Genomic DNA, 24,685 nt, shown 5'->3' on the forward strand with positions numbered 1-24,685 from the left:
GGGGACTACCCTGGTGGTCCAGGGGTTAAGAATCTGCCTGCCAATGCAGGGGACAGGGGTTCGATTCCTGCTCTGGGAAGATCCCACATGCTTCGGAGCAACAAAGCCCGTGCACCACAAGTACTGAGCCCGCACTCTAGAGCCTGCGAGCCGCAACTACTGAGGCCGCGTGCTGCAACTACTGAAGCCCGCACGCCTAGAGCCCGTGCTCCGCAACGAAGAGTAGCCTCAGCTCGTCGCAACTAGAGAAAAGCCTGCGCGCAGCAACGAAGACCCAGCACAGCCATAAATAAATAAATAGATAAGTAAGTAAAACAATTAAATCTTAAGAAAAAAATACTTCATTGCTAAAAAATGCTAACCATCATCTGAGCCTTCAGCAACTCATAATATTTTTGCAATAGTAACATCAAAGATCACTGATCACCATCACAAATATAATAATAATGAGGAAGTTTGAAATATTGCCAAAATTACCAAAATGTGACACAGAGACATGAAATGAGCAAATTCTGTTGGAAAAATGGTACCGACAGACTTGCTCGATGCTGGGTTTCCACAGATGTTCAATTTGTAAAATACGTAGTATCTGTGAAGTACAATAAAGCAAAGCACAATAAAACAAGGTATGCCTGTATATGATTTCATTATGTGACATTCTGGAAATGGCACAACTATAGCAATGGTGAACAAATCAGTGGTTGCCAAGGGTTAGGACTGGAGGGAGGGGTGGCCGCAAAGGAGCAGCAGGAGGGGGTTTGGGGGTGATGGAACTGTTGTGATCCTGACTGTGGTGACACTTACACACAGCTGCACGTGTTCAAACTCAAAGACACACACACAGAAATTTTATTGTATGTTAAAAAAATATTGAAGAAAACGGACACACTGGGCTACTGGCATCCATCGTTTTAAACACTATGCTATTACTTGGGTAAATGTTAATATAAATTTGAAATTTTAAAAAATCATCAAGTGGGGGGACTTCCCTGGTGGTCCACTGGGTAGAACTCCACGCTCCCAATGCAGGGGGCCCAGGTTCAGTCCCTGGTCAGGGAACTAGATCCTGCATGCCGCAACTAAGACCCAGTGCAGCCAAAATAAACAAACAAATAAATATTTTTAAAAAAATCATCAAAGGGGACTTCCCTGGAGGTCCAGTGGATAAGACTCCGCACTTCCAATGCAGGGGGCAGAGGTTGGATCCCTGGTCAGGGAACTAAGATCCTGCATGCCACAAGGCCAAAAAAAAAAAAAAAAAAAAAAAACATCCAGGAACTTTCTATTTAAAGGACCCCCATGGTGAATCATGCTATACAGCATATTAGTATCATTTGTGTCAGTCTGGACTTTGAGTCCTGGCTCTTGAGTGCTGCTAGGTAGCTGTATGATATTCAACAAGTCACCTGTCACTTAGCAATAAAATAGGAGCAGGTTTGGATGGCATCTGTAATCGTTGCTAAGCTGCACTGGAATTCTCTCCAACCTCGAGATTCTGCTTTAGTGGGTCTGGGGTTCTGATCTGCTGCCACTTTGGGGAACGTCCAGAGAAGGCGATCTCAGAGGTCTATTTCAACTCTAACATTGTTATTTATATCGTATACTGGGTTTGCTTGAATTAAGTTCTATCTGTATTGAGAATCAGCTTCTGTCCTTCTGTGCCACATTCCCTGTGAATTGGGAATTCCCCCCACCCCGAATCTAGGATATCTTTAACTAAGTTCACCAGTGGTTTTCTTTTTGGGGGGGGGGGATGGCGCACTGTGGGGCATGCGGGATCTTAGTTCCCTGACCAGGGATCGAACCTGTGCCCCCCGTGTGGAAGTGCAGTCTTAACCACTGGACCGCCAGGGAAGTCCCTCACCAGTGGTTTTCTAAGAATCTAGCTTTGTTTACTTTCATCAGACCATTTCCCACCTCAGTGTCACCTTGACCTTTCCCAGGGTATTTCTGCTCCTTCTTTTAGAGACTCAATCCCACCTCTGCGGCCCTTTCTCATGCCCGCTTCTCTCCCATCTTCCAGCTTCATGTGTCCAAATGTCCTGGCCGCAGACCCTCAGACAATTAGCTGGTCTCCCGGTTGGAGGACACTAACATCTTGGGGATAATTGTTCAGAACCTGCAAGTCATCCAGGTGGCAGGTGACAGAGGAGATGAAGAGGATGGGATGGATGCTGGGAGAAACTAGGGCAGCACCCCATTCCCATCTTCAAGATAAGTCTTCAGGGAAGAAGAATCACAAAAGGCAGAGAAAGCTCAAGCAACCCTGACTGCTGACCCAGCTCATCTCAGGGATGGTCCAGAGCGGGGCGGGGGCGTGTGGGGGGGGAGGGGGGCGGAGCCCAGAAGGGGAAGGACTCCCTGCTTCTCCCTGTCCCCCTGGAGATACTGCTTAAGGCCAGACACTGAGGCTGGGAAGGCTCAGAGCCCGTCAGCACTCCGCACAGAGGAGCTTCAGGCCCATCTTCTTACCACAGCTCTGCCAGCCTCTGCATCCCTGGCCCCTCAGGTACCCTTCCCTTAAGCCACGCCAGCTCCCTGCCCCCCGCAGGCTCTCCCTGGGGATGGAGGCTAGTTGGGAGGCTCCTTCGGGGAGCAGCTACACCAGGTGTCTCCCTGTGCCCCGTCTCCGCGCTCGTTTCTTACCTCTTGGTGCCTCCTGTGCCCAACCGTCCCGTCTTCATCTCTCCCTCCTAGTGCCGCCTCATCTGGCTCCTGCTTCTCCTGTCTGAAGAACCCACTGATGTCTAAGAGGGAGAGAGGTTAAGGGTAACTTTTTCTTACCCCGACCCACTGCAGTGGCCTGGGAGAAGGAATCCTTGACCCTTGCTGCTCCCTCAGCGTGGGAATGACCCATTCCTAAAACTCAGGGCATCGAGGCAGGACAGGTCTGCGGAGTTAAATGGACTTGGAATATGGGGGCTGGGAGACCAGACCCTGGGTTCTTCTTGTGGATCAGCTCCTGGTTCTCTGGGTAACCTGTTTATAGGACTTGGGCACTGGGCAGAGGAAGGGGGCATTGGGTAAAGGGTGTTACTAGGACTGAGGCCCTGTTACCTTAGGAGGGGATAACTCCCAAACTGCAAGCAGGACTGGGTCTGCACAACCCCAAACACTTCCACATGTTGGTCTGTGAAGTATGAAAGGGTGAAAGATAATAGTCGGTAGCTGGGAGAACGGAGGCTGATGCAAAGCCAGTAAGACCATTTCGAGGCTGTGTCTGAAGGTATCTCAGGGGTCCTGAGGATGGAACCGGGCATGAGGGCCACCCTAGAGCACTGAAGGTGCAGGACAGAGGCAGGGTAATGGGGCGAAATCAGACATCCATCTTGTGCACTGTGTCAAATGCTTCCTCTGTACTAACTCACCTAATTCTCATAATTCTGAGGTATGAATCCATGTCCCCACTGCCACCAGAGCCTAGAAAAAGGCCCATTTTACAAAGCAGGAAACCAACGTTGAGAGACTAAGACTCTTCGTCAGGGTCAGAGGTAAGCGGCGGGGCCCGGGCTTGCTTGTACCAGTCTGTAGTCGTAATTTCACTCCTCTAATTCACAGCCTCCCACCAAGTATCAGCCTCTCCCAACCTGTAATTTTCTGGGGTGGGGGAAATGGTCCAAGTGAGACTGGCCATGTCCCCTGGACACCTGTCAGGCAGAGGACTGGGCGGGAGGGGGGTTGTGGATGGGCACTGTGAATGAGGCGGGGCCATTCCGCACGGCTGACCTGGAAGTAAAGTGTCAGCATTCTTCCTGAGAGTCCTTTCCTGCGTCTGCTCCCCGGCTCTCACCCCACATGGTAGACAGGTCAGGAAAGGGCCAGGGGGCTGGTTCTAGAGCGTCTCACTCAACTTTGCTAACACCCAATGTCCCACCACGTACCCTTGCTGAAAAATACTGTCACAGGCCCAGGGTGGTCCTCACCCAAGAGCAGAGAGGCAGGGGTGAACACTGATTGGTTTCTGTGTCTGAGGCCAGGACCTAAATGGGAAAGCTTGTGAAGCACTTTATGACTCACCTGGATTGAAACCAGGGCAGCCCCTGTCCTGCTCCAGCCCCTACTCCGAACTGTGCCCAGCAGCGCGGGCACTGGGAATGGAATCCAGGTTGAGAGGTCGGGCTTGAGCTGTCGTGAGAAGGGACCCCCACAGCCGAGGTCCAGGGAAGGGAGGGACCTGCCCAAGGACACATGACTGGGCTGGTGGCAGAGCTGAGCCGAAGAGACTGACGACAGCCCCTCCCACCCCCAGAGGAAGGAACTGTGTGCAATCTGGACAGAGCACAGGTTACACTGGAAGCTGAGGGCTGTGGACCCTTCGAGCTCCATCATCCACAGTTCAGGACCCAGGCGGAGAGGAATCCTCTCTGCCTGTTTGACTTCTGGGATTCCTGGAGTCTTTTAGCCACTGGGTTGGTTCCGTTGACCCTGGTGGTGCATCGTTAGTGGCCTGTTTACTAAGACTCAGTACCTGCCCTGGACAGGACGTCAGTGCCTGGTTGCCAAGCTCACCTTTGTCTCTGCTTGTTGAGCGACTGGACAAATCCTTTTTTTTTTTTTTTTAAATTTAAATTTATCTTTAATTCATTGCAGCATAACATGAGTTAGAGCTGCTCTAATACATGAATTCTTCAGTTTGGTCTAAAGGCAAATCAAACAGTCCCTTTTTCAGAAGAGTAGCTTCTGACTTGATCAACATAACATATAACCATCTTTAATATTCAGAGTTGCTAGAGATTGATGCTTACCCCTCAGGCTGCGTCGTGGAGCCAGACTTCTGACCTTATACAGAAGTCAAGATGGTAAGGCATATAACAACAACAACATAAATATATAAATACAAATAAATAGATGGATACACACATTGACATACATGAGTGTATATATATATATAAAAAAAATTCAAAAATAAACATTTGTGTGATGTCATAGTTTACAAAGACTGTTAATATATATCCCTTGGAAACGCTTTGGCTCGTGTGATTTTTTTTTTCAAATGTCCCAGAAATAAACCCTATAGATACTCAGACCCTTTTTGATTTCTATATTCTGCTCCTTATGGCTTCTACATCATCAGGATGGGCAAATCCTCTTCAATCTGTTTGTCCATCAAGGACATGGGGAAAATCCCCTTCCCTGAGAGGACCTGGGGTCTCGAGCGGGCTGTTTTTGCCTTTGATTTACCAACTGACAAGGACAGAAGATGTTTATAAAGCAGAAACCGCCCTCGGACTCTCACAAGCACTTGCCATCACTGAAGAGTCCCCAGGAGGAACAGAGCGACCCATTTGCTGAGCCGGGTCGAGCAGGAAGGAGCGTCTTGAGAAATTTGAGTGCCTCGTGCCCGTCCAGTGCTGCTCAGGTTCCAGGCTAGTTTTCTTCCCTGGTCTCCTTCCCTGGGCTCAAGTTCTCAACAACTGGGCCTGGAGGGTTTGAAGAACGCTGTTGACCCGAGTTCCCCTCCTCTGAAGACCTAAGTGGGGTTGTTTGGGCTTCTTCCTGCTCTGCACCCCAAGTGTTCCCGCCCACAGTCCAGGCCAGAAAGAAGCCCAAGGACAAGGGGCAGAAAGCTCCTCAGGCGCCTAAAGGTATGCCCCGTAATCCCCCTGACGAGTGAAGGTACAGTGAAAGCGAGGGAGCTGGCAGGACAGCCGCCGCTGGTCTCACCCCCGGCCCAGCCTGGCCGCATCCTCCGCGGCTTCTCACCCACCAGAGCTCTGACAGCCCCACTGCGGTACCACTGAGGTGCTGGGCTTGAACTTGAGTTAAGAAGGCCACGCATGGAGATAGAGGGAAGGTAAGGTGACCAGAAGGAGACAGGAGGGTTGAAACTGAACAGGGAAAAGAGCAAAAGTGAAGCCAGACACAACACTGTAGATGAACGACACTTCAGTAAAAGAAGTTAAAAAAAAAAAAAGTAATGCCAGAATCCTACTTGGTCTTTTCTCCATTCTCCTTTATTTCATAAACACCTAGTTACAAGCTGCACAAATCAAAAAATAAAGGCAGAGAAGGATGTGGGGCAGATTTTTATGATGCGTAGCGGCTGGGAAGGGAGACTCGGTTGGGAACCGGTCCTTCCCTCCACACACAGCCCTGGACCAGGGCTATGGCCCCTGCAGCGGGGAATCTGGGGAGGAGGTGGGCAAAGATCCAGGGTCGCTGAGGCCCCTAAACCCAGAGCCCACCCCAAAAGCCCCTTCGATGCATGGCAGGGGTAGAATGGGGAAGGGAAGGAGTTTCAGAGATGGGGCAGCAAAGTGAAAAATCAAGTTAGTGGATACAGAAGAAGTGGAGTCATCATGGTAAGGAGATTAAAGAAGGAAAACGTAGGTAAAGGGGCAGTGAAAGGTTCTCGCTGAGACCCCCAGGGAGAGGTGGGGGCCAGCTGGCCTGTTAATTTAATATTAAATTGGGAGTGGGAGTTGAAGAGGAAAAGTTATTTCAGGGGATGATTTCTCAGCCTCTCAGCCCGTACCTGGAGGGGGAAAAGAGATGAGCACAAGTCAAAAAAAAGACAAAATATAAAAGCCAGGGGTGGTGCCTAATCCCCTATTCCGGTGAGGACACTCTTCTGTCTTTCCGTACCAACTAAAACTTCCACTGTCAAAGGCGGTGTTTGCTGGGCACGTGGGCTGCTTCTGCCTCAAGGCTGAGGGCCGGGCACCGTACGCTCCCCGCCCCCGCCCGTGCCTGAGGCCTCAGCCCCCTCAGTACTTACACGAGAGGCCGAGGGCCCGGGGCCCTCACCAGTCATAGCGGCGGGACTGTCGGGAGGGGGAGTCCTCGGGTCCCTGGATGGCCAGGCGGGGAGGCCCCTCAGCCCTCCGTCCCCCACCGCCTGAAGCCTCGTGCCTCCGAAATTCCAGGGGGCGCTGCTGCCGGTATCGGGAAGTCTCCCTCCGCCACTCATCATCAAAGGCCGCGGCCTCACCTGGGGGGGACACGGAGACCACACACGACACCTGTGTACCGCCTGGCTTCTCCGGGCAGACCCGGGGCCAGACGCGGGCCGTGAGCCACAGGCTCTACGACCAAAACCCAGGGCGAAGGCTGAAAGGCTGTGTGGGGGGATGTGCTGGGGAAGGGAAGCGACTTATTTAGCAATTTTGGATTCAACATGGCTCCTGGAAGCATGGAGGCAATCAGGAATGGGATAATTACTTAGTTACTTAGTGCAGTCCCACGCACACTGGAAGTATTTAATAAATATTTGTTGACTTCAAAAAAATAAGTAAGAAGAACTAAAAAACCGGATCCAGATGGAGACGGGTAGATTACTATCAGTATCTGACTTGGGTGACAAAGTTTGCCCTCCGCGGTGAGGACACTGCCGGCACTGACTTAGCCCTAAGCTGACAAAAAGGCTCCGAGTGAGTTAAGAACGTGGGGCTCATCCATAACCTTGCCCAAGAAGTATCTACGGAGGTAGGGAGAGCAAGCCGCTATCGCCTAGCTCACGGGGCCGGGGCCGGGGCTGCCGGCCAGGAGGCGGGCAGGCCGAGCAGCGGGAAGGGGGGCTCACTCTCATCCAGGTTGATGTAGTCCTGCCGCTCCTCCTGGTCCCCCGTGCGGTGGTTTCGGGAGCGCTGGAGGATGTGGGCCCGGTCTCGGATGTGATGTCCGATGGACATCTGCTCCAGCCCACTGTCCGAGTCCCGTACAGTCCTCCGAGTCTCCCGGATCTGGGGGGAGGCAGAGCGTGGCACACTGAGCGGCTCCTTCCAAAGCCCGGCCACACCAGCCCAGAAAGGTCGCCCGGGACCCAATCCTGAAAAAAGCAGCCAGGATTTCTGTGGGGGCCATCCGATCGTGCCTCCTCTGGGATAGGAGGAGCCCTCCAACTCACCCCGCCTGGGGCCGAGCGCATCTCTGCTGTCTCTTGGTAGACCTTGGGTGCGCCGGCGCCCGTATTGGAGTAGGAGATGACAGTGGAGGATGAAAAGGTCTGGCAATTACCTCCAGCTGTCATGTGCTCCTGAGGAGGGAAGGGAACAGCAGGGCTGTGTGGGGAGGGGTTCGCCTCCGGAGAAGGGATCCCTCCCTTCAGCCGCCTGTGCCTGCCCACATCTTTCTCATAAAACGTGAGAACCAGCAAAACATCGGGACTCATCATTACCCCCCAAATTCCTCTGAGTCCAACAATACGCCAGAAGGACCTGAAGAGATGGAGCCTTAACTGCACGCTTCATAAGGTGCACTGCTGCTTCCCACTCAGGAACCCGCACTCTCCGGGTCCAGCGGCCTTATCCAGCTTGCACGCTCCACAAGTACGCCCTTCCCCACTCCCGCCTCTGGGGACTCAAGGTGTTGCCAGCCATCACTGGGAACAGGGCCAGGGAAGGGGATGGGATGGGGCAAGAGTCTCACCATGTTCCCAATCATGTCGTTCATCATCCCAAACATGTCCATGAAGCCGCCCGACTGGAGCAAAGAGATGGAACACAGAGTCAGGAAGCAGGGCCACGATCAGAGGTGGGCGCGCTCAGGCTCCCACGGGCTACATAGCTACACGTTCCCTCTCTCCGTTTCCTTCACATCTAGCAGCTGCTCTTCCTCATTCCTCGTGAACAGGACCAGAAGAGGCGTGCTTCTCTCCATGCTTCTCTTCCTGTATGCCGCTGCCCTCCTCCTCTTCAGTCTCTATGGCTGCTCTGATCCCATGTTCCTTCTCCTGGCTGCCCTATTTCCTCCTACCTTTAGGAAGCAAGCCAATATCACTGGATTTTAACCTATAAGGGGTTGGTCCTGAAACTGTAGAAAAATCTTCTACAAGCCATCTCTATTTCGCCTTTCAACAGCACCTCCTTCCTCAAAAGAACAATTATATCAGGCAATTATATCTTCCTAATGGGTACGGCTCCTAGAAGTACAGGAGCCAGTAAGTTACCATCGTGAACTCATAGGACTCAGCACACAGCAGGCCCAGAGCTCTGTGAACACTACATGAGGGTTCTAGGGTTACCCATAAGGCTATCCAGAGAGGCACATTTGGAAGTAATATCTAAGGGTATAGAGCATGTCTGAGATGGAAGGACGCAAGGGGATGAGGACTCACCATTCCCAGCATCCCGAAGGGGGAGACAGCCCCAGCCTACAGGAAGACGTAAGGAACAAAAATTAGGGACTACATCCTATCTCATTACCATCCCAAACCAAGCCCATGGCCTCTGTTGCTTTACCATCCTCCTCTCAAAAGGGGATCACAAAGTCTGTTTCTCCAGACCCCTTTCCCCACTCCTAGAAGGCACTCCACTTGCTAAGTTGGCCGTTGTACAAGAAAAATCAAGCACTTTATTGACCATGCTCCAACCTTTTTTCGGGTCTCAGGTCTGTTGCAGCACCATTACCTGCATCCTGCGGCTGGCGGGCCTGGTCCCTGGCATGTTGCCATCTGTGATGCTGAGGAAGGGGCTGTATCCAAAGCCGCCCGACAACATCCGGTTCATGTGCTGACGGTGAATGGCAAAGGGGTCCCTGTGCAGGGAGTATACAGTGCGGGTGGCAGAAGGGCCAGCAGTCAGCACCTCCCACCCGCCCCTCCCCCGAAGAAGAGCCATAGGGAACCAGTGGCACAGATTTCTCCTCGAAGTCTGAGCTGGGGCTGAGTGGCCACCAAGTTGTGATCAGTGCCCGCGACGGGAGCCCAGATGTCTGGCTCAACTAGTCAGAGACCTGAAGTGGAGCGGATGCGTGCTCTAGAGCAGGAGGGGGAGGGGATACTCACATCAGGAACATGGGGTCCTCAGGCTCCACGTCCCTCATGAAGCGGAACATCCTGATTTTAGCTCCAGGGGGCTCCACACTGTGAAGATGTGGAGGCTCAAATGTCGGAGGCGGCCAGGCTTTTCGCACACCCGCTCAGGGCAGGGACTCTCAGCGCATGGTCCCCTTCCAAATACTGGAACTGGCCCCCCAAACTCCAGGGAGACCCTTCTGCAGGTGTTCAACATCACCCTCTAGGGAAAGCAGAGCTCTTCAAACCTCTCCCCGAAGGAGGACCATGGAAAATTTTTCCAAGCCTGTTTTCTGCCTCCCCCATTCAGAGCCATCCTCTTCCCAAAGCCCTGGCCAGAAGCCTACTCCCCTTCCCCCGACGCCACCTTTCCGCAGGTGAATCCCCAGTGCCGGCCCTCCGCCCGCATTAATGACCCCCACCCCACCCCCTCCTCACACCCGGCCGCGGCCAGGCCTCCCCCGGCCGGGCCTCACCGTCCCCTCGGCGCCTGGCGGCGGCACCCCCCCAAGCCCTGCCTCCCTGCCGGGCGAGCAGGAGAGGCAGGCCTGACCCGCTCCCCTCCCCGCAACCCAGGCTCCCGGGGACCCTGCAGCCCCACAGGCCTCTCCCGCCCCGGACCGGCTGCCCGCTCCGCTCGAGCCTCACCGGTCCCCGATCCGGACTCAGCGGCCCATCCGGCCGGTCTCGCCTCTCGGTGCGCGGCAGGATCGGGGCTTGCGGCCCCGGACGCGGAATTGGTCCGGGCGTGAGCTCCTCGGCCTCCCGCACCGCCTCCTCGCACAGCTGCCACCTCTGTGCCCCCCCCTCGGCCCACTGAGCCCGAGCCCCGGCCAGGCCCGGGCGGAAGTGACGTCACGACGGGACAGCCCACCCCCTTGGGCCCGCGGAGCTCCGCCCACGGGCGGGCTTGGGGCGCGCGCGCGCGCGCGCGCGTGAGGCTGGCTCCCGGGCCGCGGAGCTGGGAGTCGCGGGGTCTACCGGGACCAGGGGAGGGGAGGCCTCGTTAGTAACCTGGATTTGGGTCCTGTGGACTGGAGGAGGCTCCCTGTAAGGGTGTGAGGGAGGAGCAGAGGAGTCCATCGCCGCGAGGGGAGGAAGACGGAAGAGGACGCGGGCAGATTTCCATGGGGGAGGGCGGGCTCCTCACGGGCCCCACAAGGTGGGGCGGATCCCTGGGGGAGCAATAAGCAGATTTCTACCCGGGAAGCTTTCATCCCAAGAGGGAGGAAGGGCGGCAGTTCTACGGGGGAGGCGCTAGGGCCAGTCCCCTCGAGAGGAGGCGCGTTCCAGGCAGGGGCGGGGCCCTCGTAGTGACGTAGGAGAGGAGGTGACAGTTCTGCCCAGGTCTTCCTCTGGCTTCGAGAACTCGGGCTGGAGCAAAGAGAATCCAGGTTGGGGACCGGCCGCCAGATGGCGCTCTTCGGCCAGGCTAGAAGTGCAGCCCCTTGGGAACTGGCGTTGGCGAGGCTCCCGGACCGCCCCCCCTCAGTTACCCTGCTGTGAAGGGTCACACTGGGGAGAGGCCCTAGTTCTGAAACCTTTTCGTTTAATGCCAATCTCCGCTTTCTCATCTCTAACTCCTGTATCCTCAGGAGCTCCCAGTCCGCACTGATCTTTTCTTGCCTCGAGTCAAGTAGGTAGGTAGGTCAAGGGTCTAACGTTTGGGAGAAGAAAGGGGTGGAGCGCTCCATTAACCAAGCTCACCCAGGGGCAGAGTTGCAGACAGGCCCAGGAGACCTGACTCGAAGGCCAAAGACTGACACTTTGACATACTAAATGTCTTGCATAAAATCTGGCCCAACTGGAGAGAAGGGCCCTCCCCCTGGGTGTCAGGGGATTTGGACTGTCCCGGGTGGACTTTAGACTGGACCCCTCCAGACTCCAGCTCTCCTGGTTCTTTACACTGGCCGCTAGCCACGTTAGCGGGCCTGACGTCTGTGGGCCCGACAGTGAGAGACTTGTTCCCATCCCCAGCACTTCCCTGGGGAAGAAGGTGAAGGGGGTCCCTGGTGACTCAGGAAAAGGTGGTGGGAGTGGGGCTTCTCAGGTTTCTTTGGACTTGATCATTATTAAAGAGGAAAAACACGATAGTGGAGACAGAGGGGAACAGAGAGAAATTAGAAGCTGGCAGACTGGCAAAGCTAAAGCCAAAGACAGAAAAAAAAGAAAATGTATTTTCCATTGATATTTCTGGGGAAGAGACTTAGTAAAATCTTTTATCTTCCAGATGCTCTATCTCTAAACATGCCGCCATGCAAGTGCCCCTTTTCCTCTTGCTCCCAAACAAAAGCATTTTGACATGTGATCAAGAGTTGTCCCAGGAGAGTTCTGCAGCCCAGACTCAAGGAAGAGTGGGCCTTACCTTCCAGCCTCTCCCTCCTCATTTCATGTCCAGCCTTCCGCAGAGATGCATAGGAGATGCACCTTAGCTTCTAGCCTCCTCCTTTGGTCTTTTCCCATTACCTGGTATCCTCTGCCTTTAGGTGTCTAGAGCTCTTTCTCTTCTTCCTTCCAAGACTTAAGAATGTGATATCAGGGACTTCCCTGGTGGTCCAGTGGTTAAGACTTTGCGCTTCCACTGCAGGGGGCACGGGTTTGATCCCTTGTCAGGGAACTAAGATCCCGCATGCCACACAGTGTGGCCAAAAAAATAAAATTAAAAAAAAAAAATCTGGTTATCAGTCATTTTTACCTTTGCATGATTTTAAATCAATTACCTCTCCTAGGAATATTTTTACAAATTACAGTTTAGCATCTAACTATGACCTGGGCTTTGTCTCAGGTTAAAAAGAGATCCTTGGGACTTCCCTGGTGGCGCAGTGGTTAAGAATCCGCCTGCCAATGCAGAGGACACGGGTTCGAGCCCCGATCCGGGAAGATCTCACATGCCGTGGAGCAACTAAGCCCGTGTGCCACAACTACTGAGCCTGCGCTCTAGAGCCCATGAGCCACAACTACTGAGCCCACGTGCCACAACTACTGAGCCCGTGTGCGACAACTACTGAAGCCCACGCGCCTAGAGCCCGTGCTCCGCAACAGGAGAAGCCACTGCAATGAGAAGCCCGCTCGCCACAACTAGAGAAACCCGCGTGCAGCATCGAAGACCCAATGCACCCAAAATAAATAAATAAAATTAAAAAAAAAAAAGAGATCCTTGAACAGATGGGGATGAAGGAGGAAATGCAGAGCTCATTTTCAGAGTGCCCAGCGATGGACCATATAGGCAGCCATCTGCTCCAGGAATTGAAGGAATGTAATTTTACAAGTAACCTTTCTGTCCCCCAGACACAGTTTGTGTCTATCTTCCTTCTCCATCACCTTCCCATCCCTTCCGTTCCCCCTCCCTCCCCCCTTCCTTCCTTCCTTCCTTCCTTCCCTCCTTCCTTCCCTCTGTCCCTCCTTCCTTCCTTTCTCACATCTCTGTCCAGTGAATTCTGATGAACAGAAATTCCTCAGTCATCAGAGTTTCCTGTAGATGATAAGATGTAGGAGGGAGGGTGGGCCCTGCCATGGGTGAGGCTGAACTCAAAAGGGGATAAGCATTGTTGGGAAGGAAGAGAGACAGTGGTTTCTCTTCACTGCTTTATCTGATGGAGCCAAAGTCAGGAAGTCCTTGAGAGAGTAGAGCTGGGACAGAAAAGGGGCCCTTGTTAGATGTGAGCTCACGCATCTGGAGCAATCCCAGGGCAGTTGGCTATTGGAGCAGAGTGAGGATGGGGCGATGATGGAGTTAGGGGACACTGGATTCCAGCCTGAGCCAACGTGAATGGATGTGATTTGTGTATGTGTATGTGCATGTGTATGGGGGGGGGGGAGATAAACCCTGACAATTAGCACTAAGTTGCCCCAGGTAGAGAGACTGAGTTGTATAGTGGACACCAGATCAGAGTGAGATTGAAAAATGACTCAGGAACATGTTTTTAAAAACCAGCTTTTCAGTTTGTTTTATATTCACATCCATTCAACAAATATTTATTGAATGCCTACTGTGTCAGGCACTGTTCCTGGCTCTGGAGATATAGTGATACACAGAGAGAAAAATAAAGCAGGTTGGAAGTTGGGTAGAGGAACAGGCAAGCAGCTGGGAGGTGGTGGTTGCTTTTAGGGTGACTAGGGATGGCCTCATTGATGAGGTGACTCTTAAGCCGACTGGGGTTAAGACATTCTGGGCAGAGGAAAAAGCAAGTGCAAAGGCCCTGAGGCAGAAGTATGCTTAGTGTGTTCACGGAACAAAGAAGCCAATGTGCCTAGACTGATGTGAATGAAAGGAAGAGCAGTAGTGAGAAACAAGGCACAGAGCAAAAAGGAAGCCAGATCCCGTGGGACTTTGTAAGACCTACAAAGGACCACTCTGGCTGTTGTACGGAGAATAGACCATTGGGGGGGGGGGCCACAGCAGAAACAGAAGGACCTAGCATGCTGTAGCCATAATCCAGATGGCTTAGAGTAGGTTAGAAACAGTGGAGGCGAGAAATGGTCAGATTCTAGGTATGTTTTGAAGATGGAGTTAACAATTTGCTGATGGTTGGATGCAGTACAAGGGAGAAGAGTCAAGAATGCCTCCAGGGGGAGTTCCCTGGTGGTCCAGTGGTTAGGATTTGGCACCTTCACTGCTGTGGCCCTGGGTTCAATCCCTGGTCTGGGAACTAAGATCTCCACAAGCCACAAGGTATGGCTGGAAAAGAAAAAAAAAAAAAAGAATGACCCCAGGGTTTTTTGACCTGGGCAACTGAATGAGAAATAAATGACCATTCTGCTTGCCACACTGTACTGTGTGCATATAGGATTAGCTTGAGAACATATGGAAATTGTGTCTGGCTGAAATTGTGATCCTAACCCCATGGTTACACAGGATAACTGAGTGGACAGTCTTCCCTTTAGAAGCTAGCCACCCAAAGCAGGAGGAGGACAACAGGAATACGTGAATCCCATGCCTAGTTCGACCATAAGATATTAGATGTTTGACCACCTTGGGCAGGTATGCTAGTGTTAACGGTTGGCATTAGCAGTGGAGCTTTAAGTCCTAAGAACTTCCTGTAGTCTGTTGATCATTTCAAGAAGGCATCCCCAAGGAGGCAGCGTGATGTCTCGTGATTAACGCGGGCTTTAAGGATTGAAGTTTGTGCTACCTGTGTGGTAGTTCCTGTCAGTAAACATTTATGGAGCTCCTACTATACGCCAGGCACAGTGCAAGGTGCTGGAGATGAAAAGACAAGTAAGACATGGTCTCTGCCCAACAGGGTTCACAGTCTGGTGACGGTGGCCAACATGGAATCCATGATAATCCTGGGATGAAGGCCGCCATAGGAAGATGTATATTAAAAGGGCGAAAGTGGTTCAGAAGGGGGAGTGAGTGGCTTGGGGGGTGGGGTAGGGCAGCCAGGAGAGCATTTCAAGCGGAAGGTGAGATCAATGCAAAGGCACAGAGGTAGGCCCCACTGGGGAGGAACTATGAGGAGTAAAAAAAATGCTGCAGCAAAACTTTTGAGGGAAACTTGGTGAGAGCTAAGGCTACAGAGGTTAAAAGGGACCTGACCTTGAAGGGCTCGGTTTGCTTCTGGACTTTATCCTATAGGCCTGGGGAAGCTATCAGAAGGTTTTATGGAGGGAGATGACAACAGTCTATTTGTATCTTAGGCAGAAAGGCAGTTTATGCATTTCAGCAAACATTTTTGAGCTTCTACAATATGCCAGGTACAGCGGTAGGTGCTGAAGATACAACAACTCTTAAATCATGATTGAAAACCCAAATTAATTAAGCGTAAAGTCAGTGAGTGATGTTGACCCTTGGAGCAGGGGCAGGACTGGGCTTGGAGAGAAGAGGAGGTGCTCAAGGAACCTTTAGAAAGTGAAATGTGAAGGATCTAGGGAAGGAAGGAAGAGGCGGCGTCTCGGATGACCCCTTGGCATGAATGAATGGGTGGGGGACAGGATCTTTAACTGAAATAGAAAAATGGGGGAGTTGCAGTTGGAAGGCATGGGGTTGAGGCGCTGTGGAGGATCCAGGGAGAGAAGACAGAAGGGAATTGGAGTCATGACTTGCACTCAGGAGAGAAGCCGGCGCTGGAGATATGGGTTTGAGAGTCATCAGGGCTTGAAGTGTGCGTTGGCAGTGGGACTTGTACCAGTGGAGGTGCATGATGGAGTCGCTTAGGGAGACTGAGTGAGAACAGGACCCCTGAGACCTGAGCCACCTGCATGGGTTCAGTTGGCACCGTTGACTGAATAACCTCCTCCTGGTTATTAAGTCCTCCCTCAGCCTTTTACCTTCTGGGCAAAATAAGCCTCTAGCTGTCACTCCTGGTCCCATCTCCCCTAGCCTTTTCACGTTCACTTTCCTCTACTCTGGGTCAGCCACATCGTCTGTTTCATCTGTGAAAATGTGGAAATCCTGAGCAATCATGCACCTGTGGTAAAGTACATGACAACAGTGGCCCAGGTGACCTTCCAACATGGCAGCCAGAATTGCTTTTGACTTTCCATGTACAGAACACTGGGGATGGAGACAAGAAACGAGATAGAAAAAGAAAAGGCAGTTTAGGGCCAAGGTCTGAAGTGGTGCTGTCCAATATGGTAGCCACTAGGGCTATTTAAATTGAATTAAAATTGGAAATTCCCTGGCAGTCCAGTGGTTAGGACTCAGCGTTCTCACTGCTGTGGCCCGGGTTCAATCCCTGGTCAGGGAACTAAGATCCCACAGGCTGTGCAGCATGACAGAAAAATAAAATAAAATAAAATAAAATAAAAAAGAATGAGGTAGACTTCTATTTAAAATAAATAAATAAGGGGCTTCCCTGGTGGCACAGTGGTTAAGAATCCACCTGCCAATGCAGGGGACACGGGTTCGATCCCTGGTCCTGGAAGATCCCACATGCCGCGAGCTACTGAGCCCATGAGCCACAACTACTGAAGCCCGCGCGCCTAGACCCCATGCTCTACAACAAGAGAAGCCACCGCAATGAGAAGCTCACGCACTGTAAGGAAGAGTAGTGCGCGCCCAGCAACGAAGACCCAACGCAGGCAAAAAATAAATAAATAAATTTAATTAAAATTAAAGTAAAAAACGCAGTTCCTCAGTTGCACTAGCCGCATTTCAAGTATTCAGTAACTACACGTGGCTTGTGGCCACTGTATTGGAAACTGCAGATATAGAACATTCCCGTCATCACAGAAAATTTTATTGGATGGAGTCCAGCCTAACTAAATCTAGGAATCCATCTCCTCTCAACTCTCTACTCTCTTGAGTTTTGAAAAGATTTTTTTTTTTAAGCAAAGGAAAAATGAGGAATAGCAACAAGGTCATTGGGAGCGGAATGGGATGAAGAGTATAGTGAGGAGTGGAGAGGCCCAACTTTCAGGTTTCTGTCCTCCCATCCTTGAATGATAGCTAACGACGCCTTCCTCAGCACTTAACCTATCAGATAAAGAGGCAAACTGAAAAAACCCAGGAAGCTGAAGAGGGGGAAAAATTCACTTAAGAATGAGATGGAATAGTTATAGAGTTGAACACCTTCTACAGAGTAGTGAGGGAATTGCTGGGATGTCCGAAGTCATAGTTTCCACGGGGGCTCGGGCCTCCCCTATTCTCACCTGGCCTTCCTTTTCCCACCTCCAGAAAATGTGTAAGAAGGCACAGGTTTCCCCATTCAACCAGTGGAAAATTCTCCGTTGAATTGTGGACTAAAAGAACTCTAGGAATAGGCAAGCTTCCACAAGGCCTCAGAAATCATTCTTTGGAAAGTAGTAAACACAGGCTGGCATCATTTAACACTCTTGGCCCCAGAGGCCCAGAGACCAACCCCAAGGAATAGGGGGTGGGCTTTCAGCATCCCACTCATTCCAAATTCTTCCTAAGTGTGTAGCTTTCTTCTTAGGAAGCCAAGACTTCAGGAGACATGTGTTGTCCAACCAGAGAGCGAGGGCTAAGGGGTGCTTCTCCCATGCAGGAAGGAATTAGATCCAGGCCTCCTGCTTCCTACTTTTTCCTTTGGTCCCTGCGGACCCTAGAGTCCAAACTCTTAGATTCTCAAGGCTCTCCCTTGGGCCTTGGGGCAGGATTCCCATTCTCTGCCTCTCCATCTCCCTGGAATTTTCCACTGCAGCTGCCTCCGCTCCCAGACACCCCTCCCTGGGCAAAATTCCCGGCTCCCTCCGCCTCCCCTTCCCTAATCACACCTCATTCCCACCCCCGGCCCTCAGGCCCAGCCCACAGTCCAACCCACAGCCCACACTAACCCCGGTGGTCCCAGTTAGGGAAATGGGAAGCCAGACCCTTATAAAAGGGTGAGAGGGAGGGTCCCAGGCTCTCTCCAGGGCGGGGATAAAGGACAGTGGAGGGGCTGGTCCCCTGTGGGGCTGGAGTGGGGGGAGTGGCCCTCCTCAAATCCCCATATAAGGCAGGGCAAGCAGTTAGGCTCCTGGATTGGCTAATTCAAATGAGCATTCCACCTGGCAACAGAGTTTCTATTGGCTCTCAGGAAAAATAGGAGGAAGGTGGATGGAGGTTGTTGGTGGCGGTGATTGGAGGGGGGGAGGGGAGTGGAGATGACCGGAGTGGGGGGCGGTTACCAGGGCAACAGGGTAAGAGCCCAGCAGGGTGTCCGAGACAGCAGGCGGGGCTGCTAGGTGGAGAAGGGGGGAAGAGGAAAGGAGGGTGGGAGGGAGAGGAAAGAGACTGACGGGGAGGGAGCGAGACTGGGAGACTGGGCGGGGGGGGGGGAGGAGGGGGGAGAGGGAGATAAATGAAGCAAGAGAGTAGAGAGATGGAGAGGGTCATAGATCGCTAAAGACATCAGCGAGTATGTCAAGAGAAACAGAGACAGAGATGGAAAGATCTCAGAGAAAGATGGACAGAAGTCGGCAAGGAGAAACCTGGGTGGGGCTCCAAGATTTTTGAGGAGACAGAGACTGAGAAACTGATAGAAGAGTCGAAAGAGCAATTAGGAGGTGTGGACACCAAGGGACCAAAAGATGGGGTACTTAAGCACTCAAAGACTAAATGGTGATGATTGGTCAGTTATGTCTTTTTTTATTAAGAAAATGAAAATGATAAAAAGATGAAGACTAATGATAGACAAATACAGGAGTGCACATACACCAAAGATATCTTTTTCCAAACCCTAGCCTTCCATTCCATCCACCTTCCTGACCTTTGCTACACACCCCAGGCCTCCTGTCCCCTCCTGAAACCCCAAGCTTCTCAAAATGACCCAAAGATACCGAGACTGAGGGAGAGGAGCTGAGGGTGTGTGGAACAGTGTGGGCTGGAACCCCCTGCAAAAGAAGCAGATATCATCCAGAAAGGCTGGGGAAGATGGCAGCAGAGGAATGAGAAAGACCAAGAGAGGGAAAATGTGGGAAATAAGGACATGAAGAGGAGTTGAGGAAAATCAGCTAAGGATGTAGGGCCGGGTGACAGACTCAGATGAGACAAGAACAGTGTTGTCTGGAGAGAGAGGGAAGGCAGAGATGGAAGGTAGAAGAGGGCAAGTGAGAAGTGGAGAAGGGGCGACAGAAGAAGAGAGATGTGAGACAGAAATGGATGAGGAGGGATGAAGATAGAAGGACCAGGCAAAGAAAAGTGAGGTGGGATGGGCAAAGAAGAAAGGTCGAAGATGGAAAAGGGGAAAGGAGATTGGAGGGCCTCTGACTCCCCTCAGATCACAAGCGAGAACCCGGAAGGGAGGAACCCAGCAGGGGTCACAAAAGTCAGCCTAGGGCAGGATGGAGGGTGGGCGGCCCTTTCTGCTCTCTCAACCCCTCCCAAGGCCACCCAGGGAACGCAGATGCTGCAGGAGAGGGGAAATCCAGCGAGATGTGGAAGTAGCTCCCGCCCTCTTCCTCCTCGTTAAAGCTTTTGGTTTCTCAAATACCTGCCCGGCCTTTCCATCTGCTTCCCCCCACCCCACCCCTTGGCAAAAATCTCGAGGCTATTGGTGGGGTGTCTGTAGGATCCAGGCCATCCCTCCAGCCCGCCCCCAAAAGACACACTCCACATTCGCCGGCAGTAGGTCGGGATTCGGAGAGGTCCCTCCCCGCAGGAGCCCCACCCCTTCCCACCTCCTCGCCCCACTCCTTTCGCCGCGACCGTAGTCTCTCCATTTCCCCCTCCTGGTGTAGTCCTCCCTCCCGCCTCTCGCGCGCTCCCTCCCCTCGCTTTCATCCTCCTATCCCCACCTCTCCAACCTCCGCTTTCATCCTCCTCCCCTCTCCTCTCCTCCCCGCTCCCGCCTGCCCCACCCCTGGGAAGCCCCTCCCGTCGGGCAGCGCCGCTTTATAAGCGGGTTCCCTGGCCGGGGGCGGCAGCGGCTGGTCGGCGGCAGCTCTGCGGGTGCGGGGGCGGCGAGCCGAGGACCGAGCGACCGCGGCCGGAGCGCGCCGGCCACCGCCCGCACCGCCCTTCCGCCCGCCCTCCGGACGGCCGCAGCCCTGCGGGTCTCCGCTCCAGACCCACCCCCGCCCCACCCCGCGCGCCTCTGCCGCCTCTTCCTGAGCCCCAGCTTGCCAAGCGGCCGCCGCTGCCGCTGTCGCCGCCGCCGCCGCCACCGCGCCAGGTTCCGGCCGCGGCCACCCTCCGCCGTCCAGGGCCCTTCCGTCCCGGCCCCGGGACCCCGACTCCCCGCCAGCCCCGGCCCCGGCCCCGGCACCATGTCGGAGAAGAGCGTGGAGGCAGCGGCCGAGTTGAGCGCCAAGGTACGGGCGGGGCCGGCGGCGGCCCGGCCCCCGCACGCCCCCCGGGCTCCGCGCAGTCGTGCGCCCCAGGCCGCCCCCGACGGCCCCAAGCTGCTGCCCGGGTGCGGGGTCCCGGCGGACCCCGTTCCGCCCTCCCCCCGCGCCCCAGCCTGGAGCTGCCTGCCCCGCTTCGCGCGGCTCGCGCCAGCGCCCTCTAGCTTCCCGAGCACCGTGCGCCCGGCTCCCGGCCTGGCCGCTCCGGCCCCGCGCCGTCCCCACCCCTCTCCGGCCCCGGCTCGCGCGCCTCCACCCCGGCCGGTGACCGTCGGAGCTCTGCGCGTCTCATCTACCCTGCCCCCTCCCCCGCGCCCCTCTCCGGCGCCCCGTCCCCTGTCTTCCCTTCCAGTCTGACCTCACCTTTCCTCCGCTAAGCGGTTTGAGAGCCTCCGGTGTAAACAGGACTCTCCTGGGAGGCTGCTCCTCTCGGCCCCTCCCCTCGAGGCCCGACAGTCTCTTGCTTCTCTCCTCCGACAGCTACTGCCTCTATTTTCTCCTTCCCTCCTTTCCTTCCATCTTTCGTCCACTGGCCTTCAGCTCTCTTAGTCTCCATAGCCCTCCTCCAGCGTCTCCCCCCACGCTTAAAGAATCTTGAATTCCTAAAAACCAGAAGGGGGCCGGGAACAGCCTTCGAAAAAGCTGGGGCCCAGCATTGCATGGCATTGCATCGCGCCGCCCTTGCTCCCGTCAGCTCCCTCCCTGGCCCCATCCCTTCGGCCTTGCCTCTCTTCCAGCCTTTCTCTAATTTCCCTAGGGAACCTGCTGAGTGTCGCTTGGGGAAATTAATTCGGCCAGGGTTTGGGGGCTGGGAGCCCGACCTTGGGTGGGGGGTGGTTGCTGAGGAGGTCACAGAGGTCTCCTGGAGGCCGGTGAAGTGAAAGGGGGAACCAATGGGATTCGAGGCAGTGGGAGACAGGGGCTGCGTGTGAGATCTGACAAGGTGTGCTGAGCGGCCCTCCGGTGGGCTGTGCGGTGGCATGTGACTTCCCTGAGTAGGTGTCTTTGTATGTCTGAAATCCAGCGAGTGTGTGGGACTGCCCGTGTCAGTTACATGTGTGCGTGTGGAGACGTAGCTGTTCTGGAATCGTGATGCTGCTTTGTGAGTGCCGAGTGGCTCCACTGTGCTCTTGTGCTGTCTCAAGAGTGTGTGCCAGAATGCCCAAACACCGGGCCGTGTGTCCCCGGATCGCGTGGGCGCCCCTCTGTAGCCGTGTGTGTGAGTCAGTGTCAGCCCGTGTCAGTGTGTGTGCCCGTGTTGAGCAAATGAGGCCAGAGAGCAGCCTAGCACAAGACCTAGGTCACATACCCTCCTGGAAAAGGGATCACGGAAGGACAGTGACCAGGAGGACAGGACCAGACAGGGGAGGAGAGGGCCCGGCCCCTTGGACTTTGGCCTCTGGTAGACTCCCTCCCTCCCTGGCACTCACTCTCCTTCCCTCCATCAGCCCCGATGAGAAACTCAGGCAGGCCAGGGCCGTGCAGACCTGGCGCTGGGGCCCCCAGAGAGAAGCTGACGATCCCCTGGCTCTCCAGGCCCAGGATGTAGGGGAAAGCCCACCAGGTAGTAGAAATGCCATGCTGACCATGTGGCAGAGAAATGAGGACAGCGAAGTGGCATGAAGAAACCTAGCTGGAGTGAGAGGGGCAAGCGTTGTGCGCTCCCCATAAAGGGAGAAGGGAATTGAGCGTCCCTCCAGGCCAACCACCCAGCACCAAACCTCTCTCCTGTCCCAACCCTGTTCCAGAAAGGACACACCCTCCCAGGGTGATCTACTCACCCAGAAAACTTCCATCCCCGTGGAATCGGATACACAGAGTTGCACACCAACACCAGATCCGATCCGATCACACAGAGACACCACAGTGCCTGCCAAGGGGTGGGGTAGAGAGAGGACTGGAATCTCAATTGGAAGGGCCGGTGTGGTGTCCCGAGAGAGGGGACTCTTGTGAGCACCTCCCTGGGCCACATCACATCAGGACAAGACATCAAAGGTGTGCCTGCTGGGGTCTTGGGAAGGAGAGAGGGGCCGTGTGGTGGGAGGGGACTCTACACAGGGACCTTCCCCTCTACTCTCCCATCCCGCCCACACAGACCTTGTCTGTCTCTTCGTCTACGTCTACCAGGTCCCAGAGTGTTTCCCTTCCACATTTCCCTTATCCTGCTTCCCCTACATCCCCGCTGGCAACGGTGACTCCTACCCTCCTGCCACACCAGTGCACACACCACACCAGGGCCCACACCACACCAGTGCACACACCACACCAGGGCCCGCACCGTGCTGGTGCACGCACCATGGGTGGTCGGGAGGAGGAAACCACCTGCACTGTCTCGGGGCAGGAGTGGGCAGGTGCTAAGGGGCCCTTCCTATTCCTGTAGCCTTGGGCCAGGTACGAGCCTGAGGATTAGGGGGGCACAAAGGCAGAAACAAAGGCTTTCGCAGCTGAGAGGGAAGCTGGGAGGGATGCCCAGGAGAGAGTACTCAGGAGAAGGCCCCAGAGGTAGACAAAAGGCAGAGCAGGGCCGGCAGAGGGAGGGGGCAGGCGAAGGAGGGACCTCCAGAGGGGGTGGGGCGTCAGGGCTGCGAGCAGATGGAGGGGATTTGCTTTGCTGAGCTGAACTCTTCAGCCGGTGAGGTTGCGCAGAACTTGGTGGGGGTGATGAGCGCTTACCTTGGCTGCCTCTTCCCGGGCTTCGTCACTTTTCTCCTCCCTCGAGTCTTGGGGAAGGTGTCTGGTCTCAGCCCCTCTGTGGCTGTGAGGACCCTGGGACCTCTGTTCAGTCTCTAAGCCGCACTGCCCACTTTCTCCATCTCCCACTCCTCTAAAGTCACTGCAGAGGGAGAACCGGGCCTGGAGGGACTTAAGGGCTGCAGATCGTTTGTGGTGAGAGGAAGGTGACCTCTCTCTCTCTTGCAGGACCTAAAGGAGAAGAAAGAGAAGGTGGAGGAGAAGGCAAGCCGGAAAGAGCGAAAGAAAGAAGTGGTGGAGGTGCGGAGGGGTCACCTGCCCACCGTGCCCCCAGCTCCCTTCCTGGGGGCCCCGCCTTTCCCTGACCCCTCCCATCCTCGCCGCCCTGCCCTCAGGCCCCTTACCCTTGGCGGTGACGGTGGGTGGAGGCACAGGGCCACCCTGACACCTCCCTCTCCCGGTCCCGCAGGAGGAGGAGAACGGAGCTGAGGAGGAAGAAGAAACTGCCGAGGATGGCGAGGAGGAAGATGAAGGAGACGAGGAAGGTGGGGAGGGGCAGGGAAGGCTGGGCTCAAAGGAACCGTCAGGGTGGGTTTGAAGAGCCGAAGCAGGGCTGAGGGCCGCCACAGGGGGTCTCTGCTGGAGCTTCCAGCCCTTCCCCAATGACCCATTTCTGGCTCCTCAGATGAGGAAGAAGAAGAAGATGAGGACGAAGGGCCCGCGCTGAAGAGAGCTGCTGAAGAGGAGGTTTGGGCTGGGTTGTGGGCTGAGGGGCTGTCAGGGACGCAGCAGGGCCGGGAGCCCTTTGGATTTGGACCTAGATCCCGGTGGTGCAGGGCGGGGGCTGGAGCAGCACAGAGGGCGGTCCCTCTCCCAGGCGACAGCTACCCCAGCTCTTTCCCTCTCCACAGGATGAAGCGGATCCCAAGCGGCAGAAGACGGAAAACGGGGCGTCGGCATGAGCCCCCTGCCAGTGGGCTGGGGGTGGGAGGCCCCTCGGGGGCCTGGAGGTGAGGGCAAGGACAGCCGAGCACAGCCGCTCTTCACCTGGCTCCCTGCTCTGGGCCCCGCGCCAGAGCTGCCGCCCTCTCTCTCCCCAGCCTTCTCATGCCGCCCCTCCACACACTGCCCCCTCCATCCTCACTGCCATCTTCCACCTCCTGACCTGCTCCATCTGAGCTCCCCAGCTGGTCCCCGGTGGCCCCCTCCCTCTCCCTCCTCTCTTCCTCCATCCCCGCAGCCAACCCCATCCTCCTCTGGGAGCCTCTCCTTCCTAACCTCTGCATCCCAGCCTCACGTCCTGCCCATCCCTACCCTGCCTGATCCCTGGGTCTCCCTCAGATCCCCTTCTCTCAGACAGCGCCAGGCCGGGGTGGGAACAGGGTTGGGGCCGAGCCCCACAGCTGCCCCCCTCCCCTCCCCTTTTTGTATAATTTAATAAAGAAACGGTCGCGCTTCTGTTTTTAACCTGTCTCCTGCTTTCCCGGGCAGAGCGAGGAGGGTGGCCGATGGCACATTCTATCAGGACCCCTC

At 54.8% G+C, this 24,685-nt stretch overlaps 2 protein-coding genes across 3 annotated transcripts; one reads left to right on the forward strand and one right to left on the reverse strand.

The window, feature by feature from the left end:
* Positions 1 to 5,932: 5,932 nt before the first annotated feature.
* Positions 5,933 to 10,552, reverse strand: MLF2 (myeloid leukemia factor 2). Of its 2 annotated transcripts, none has more exons than XM_082349847.1 (9): positions 10,382 to 10,552; positions 9,725 to 9,802; positions 9,348 to 9,474; positions 9,056 to 9,091; positions 8,368 to 8,421; positions 7,847 to 7,975; positions 7,523 to 7,682; positions 6,719 to 6,931; positions 5,933 to 6,475 (listed from the first exon to the last, which is right to left on the reverse strand). In XM_082349847.1, exons 2-8 carry the CDS (start codon positions 9,772 to 9,774, stop codon positions 6,744 to 6,746), a joined length of 744 nt encoding a protein of 247 aa, XP_082205973.1. In that variant the 5' UTR covers positions 9,775 to 9,802; positions 10,382 to 10,552; the 3' UTR covers positions 5,933 to 6,475; positions 6,719 to 6,743. The 2 variants fall into 2 exon arrangements, with proteins under 2 accessions (XP_082205973.1, XP_082205974.1); XM_082349848.1 differs by having other exon boundaries at positions 9,725 to 9,956; positions 10,382 to 10,550.
* Positions 10,553 to 19,867: 9,315 nt separating this feature from the next.
* On the forward strand, positions 19,868 to 24,619 carry PTMS (parathymosin). Its single transcript, XM_082349853.1, has 5 exons — positions 19,868 to 20,428; positions 23,381 to 23,452; positions 23,622 to 23,697; positions 23,838 to 23,899; positions 24,064 to 24,619. Exons 1-5 carry the CDS (start codon positions 20,384 to 20,386, stop codon positions 24,112 to 24,114), a joined length of 306 nt encoding a protein of 101 aa, XP_082205979.1. The 5' UTR covers positions 19,868 to 20,383; the 3' UTR covers positions 24,115 to 24,619.
* The last annotated feature ends 66 nt before the right edge of the window (positions 24,620 to 24,685 follow it).

This window comes from Balaenoptera borealis (assembly GCF_965194805.1).
Source record: "Balaenoptera borealis genome assembly, chromosome: 13".
Classification (NCBI taxonomy): domain Eukaryota; kingdom Metazoa; phylum Chordata; class Mammalia; order Artiodactyla; family Balaenopteridae; genus Balaenoptera; species Balaenoptera borealis.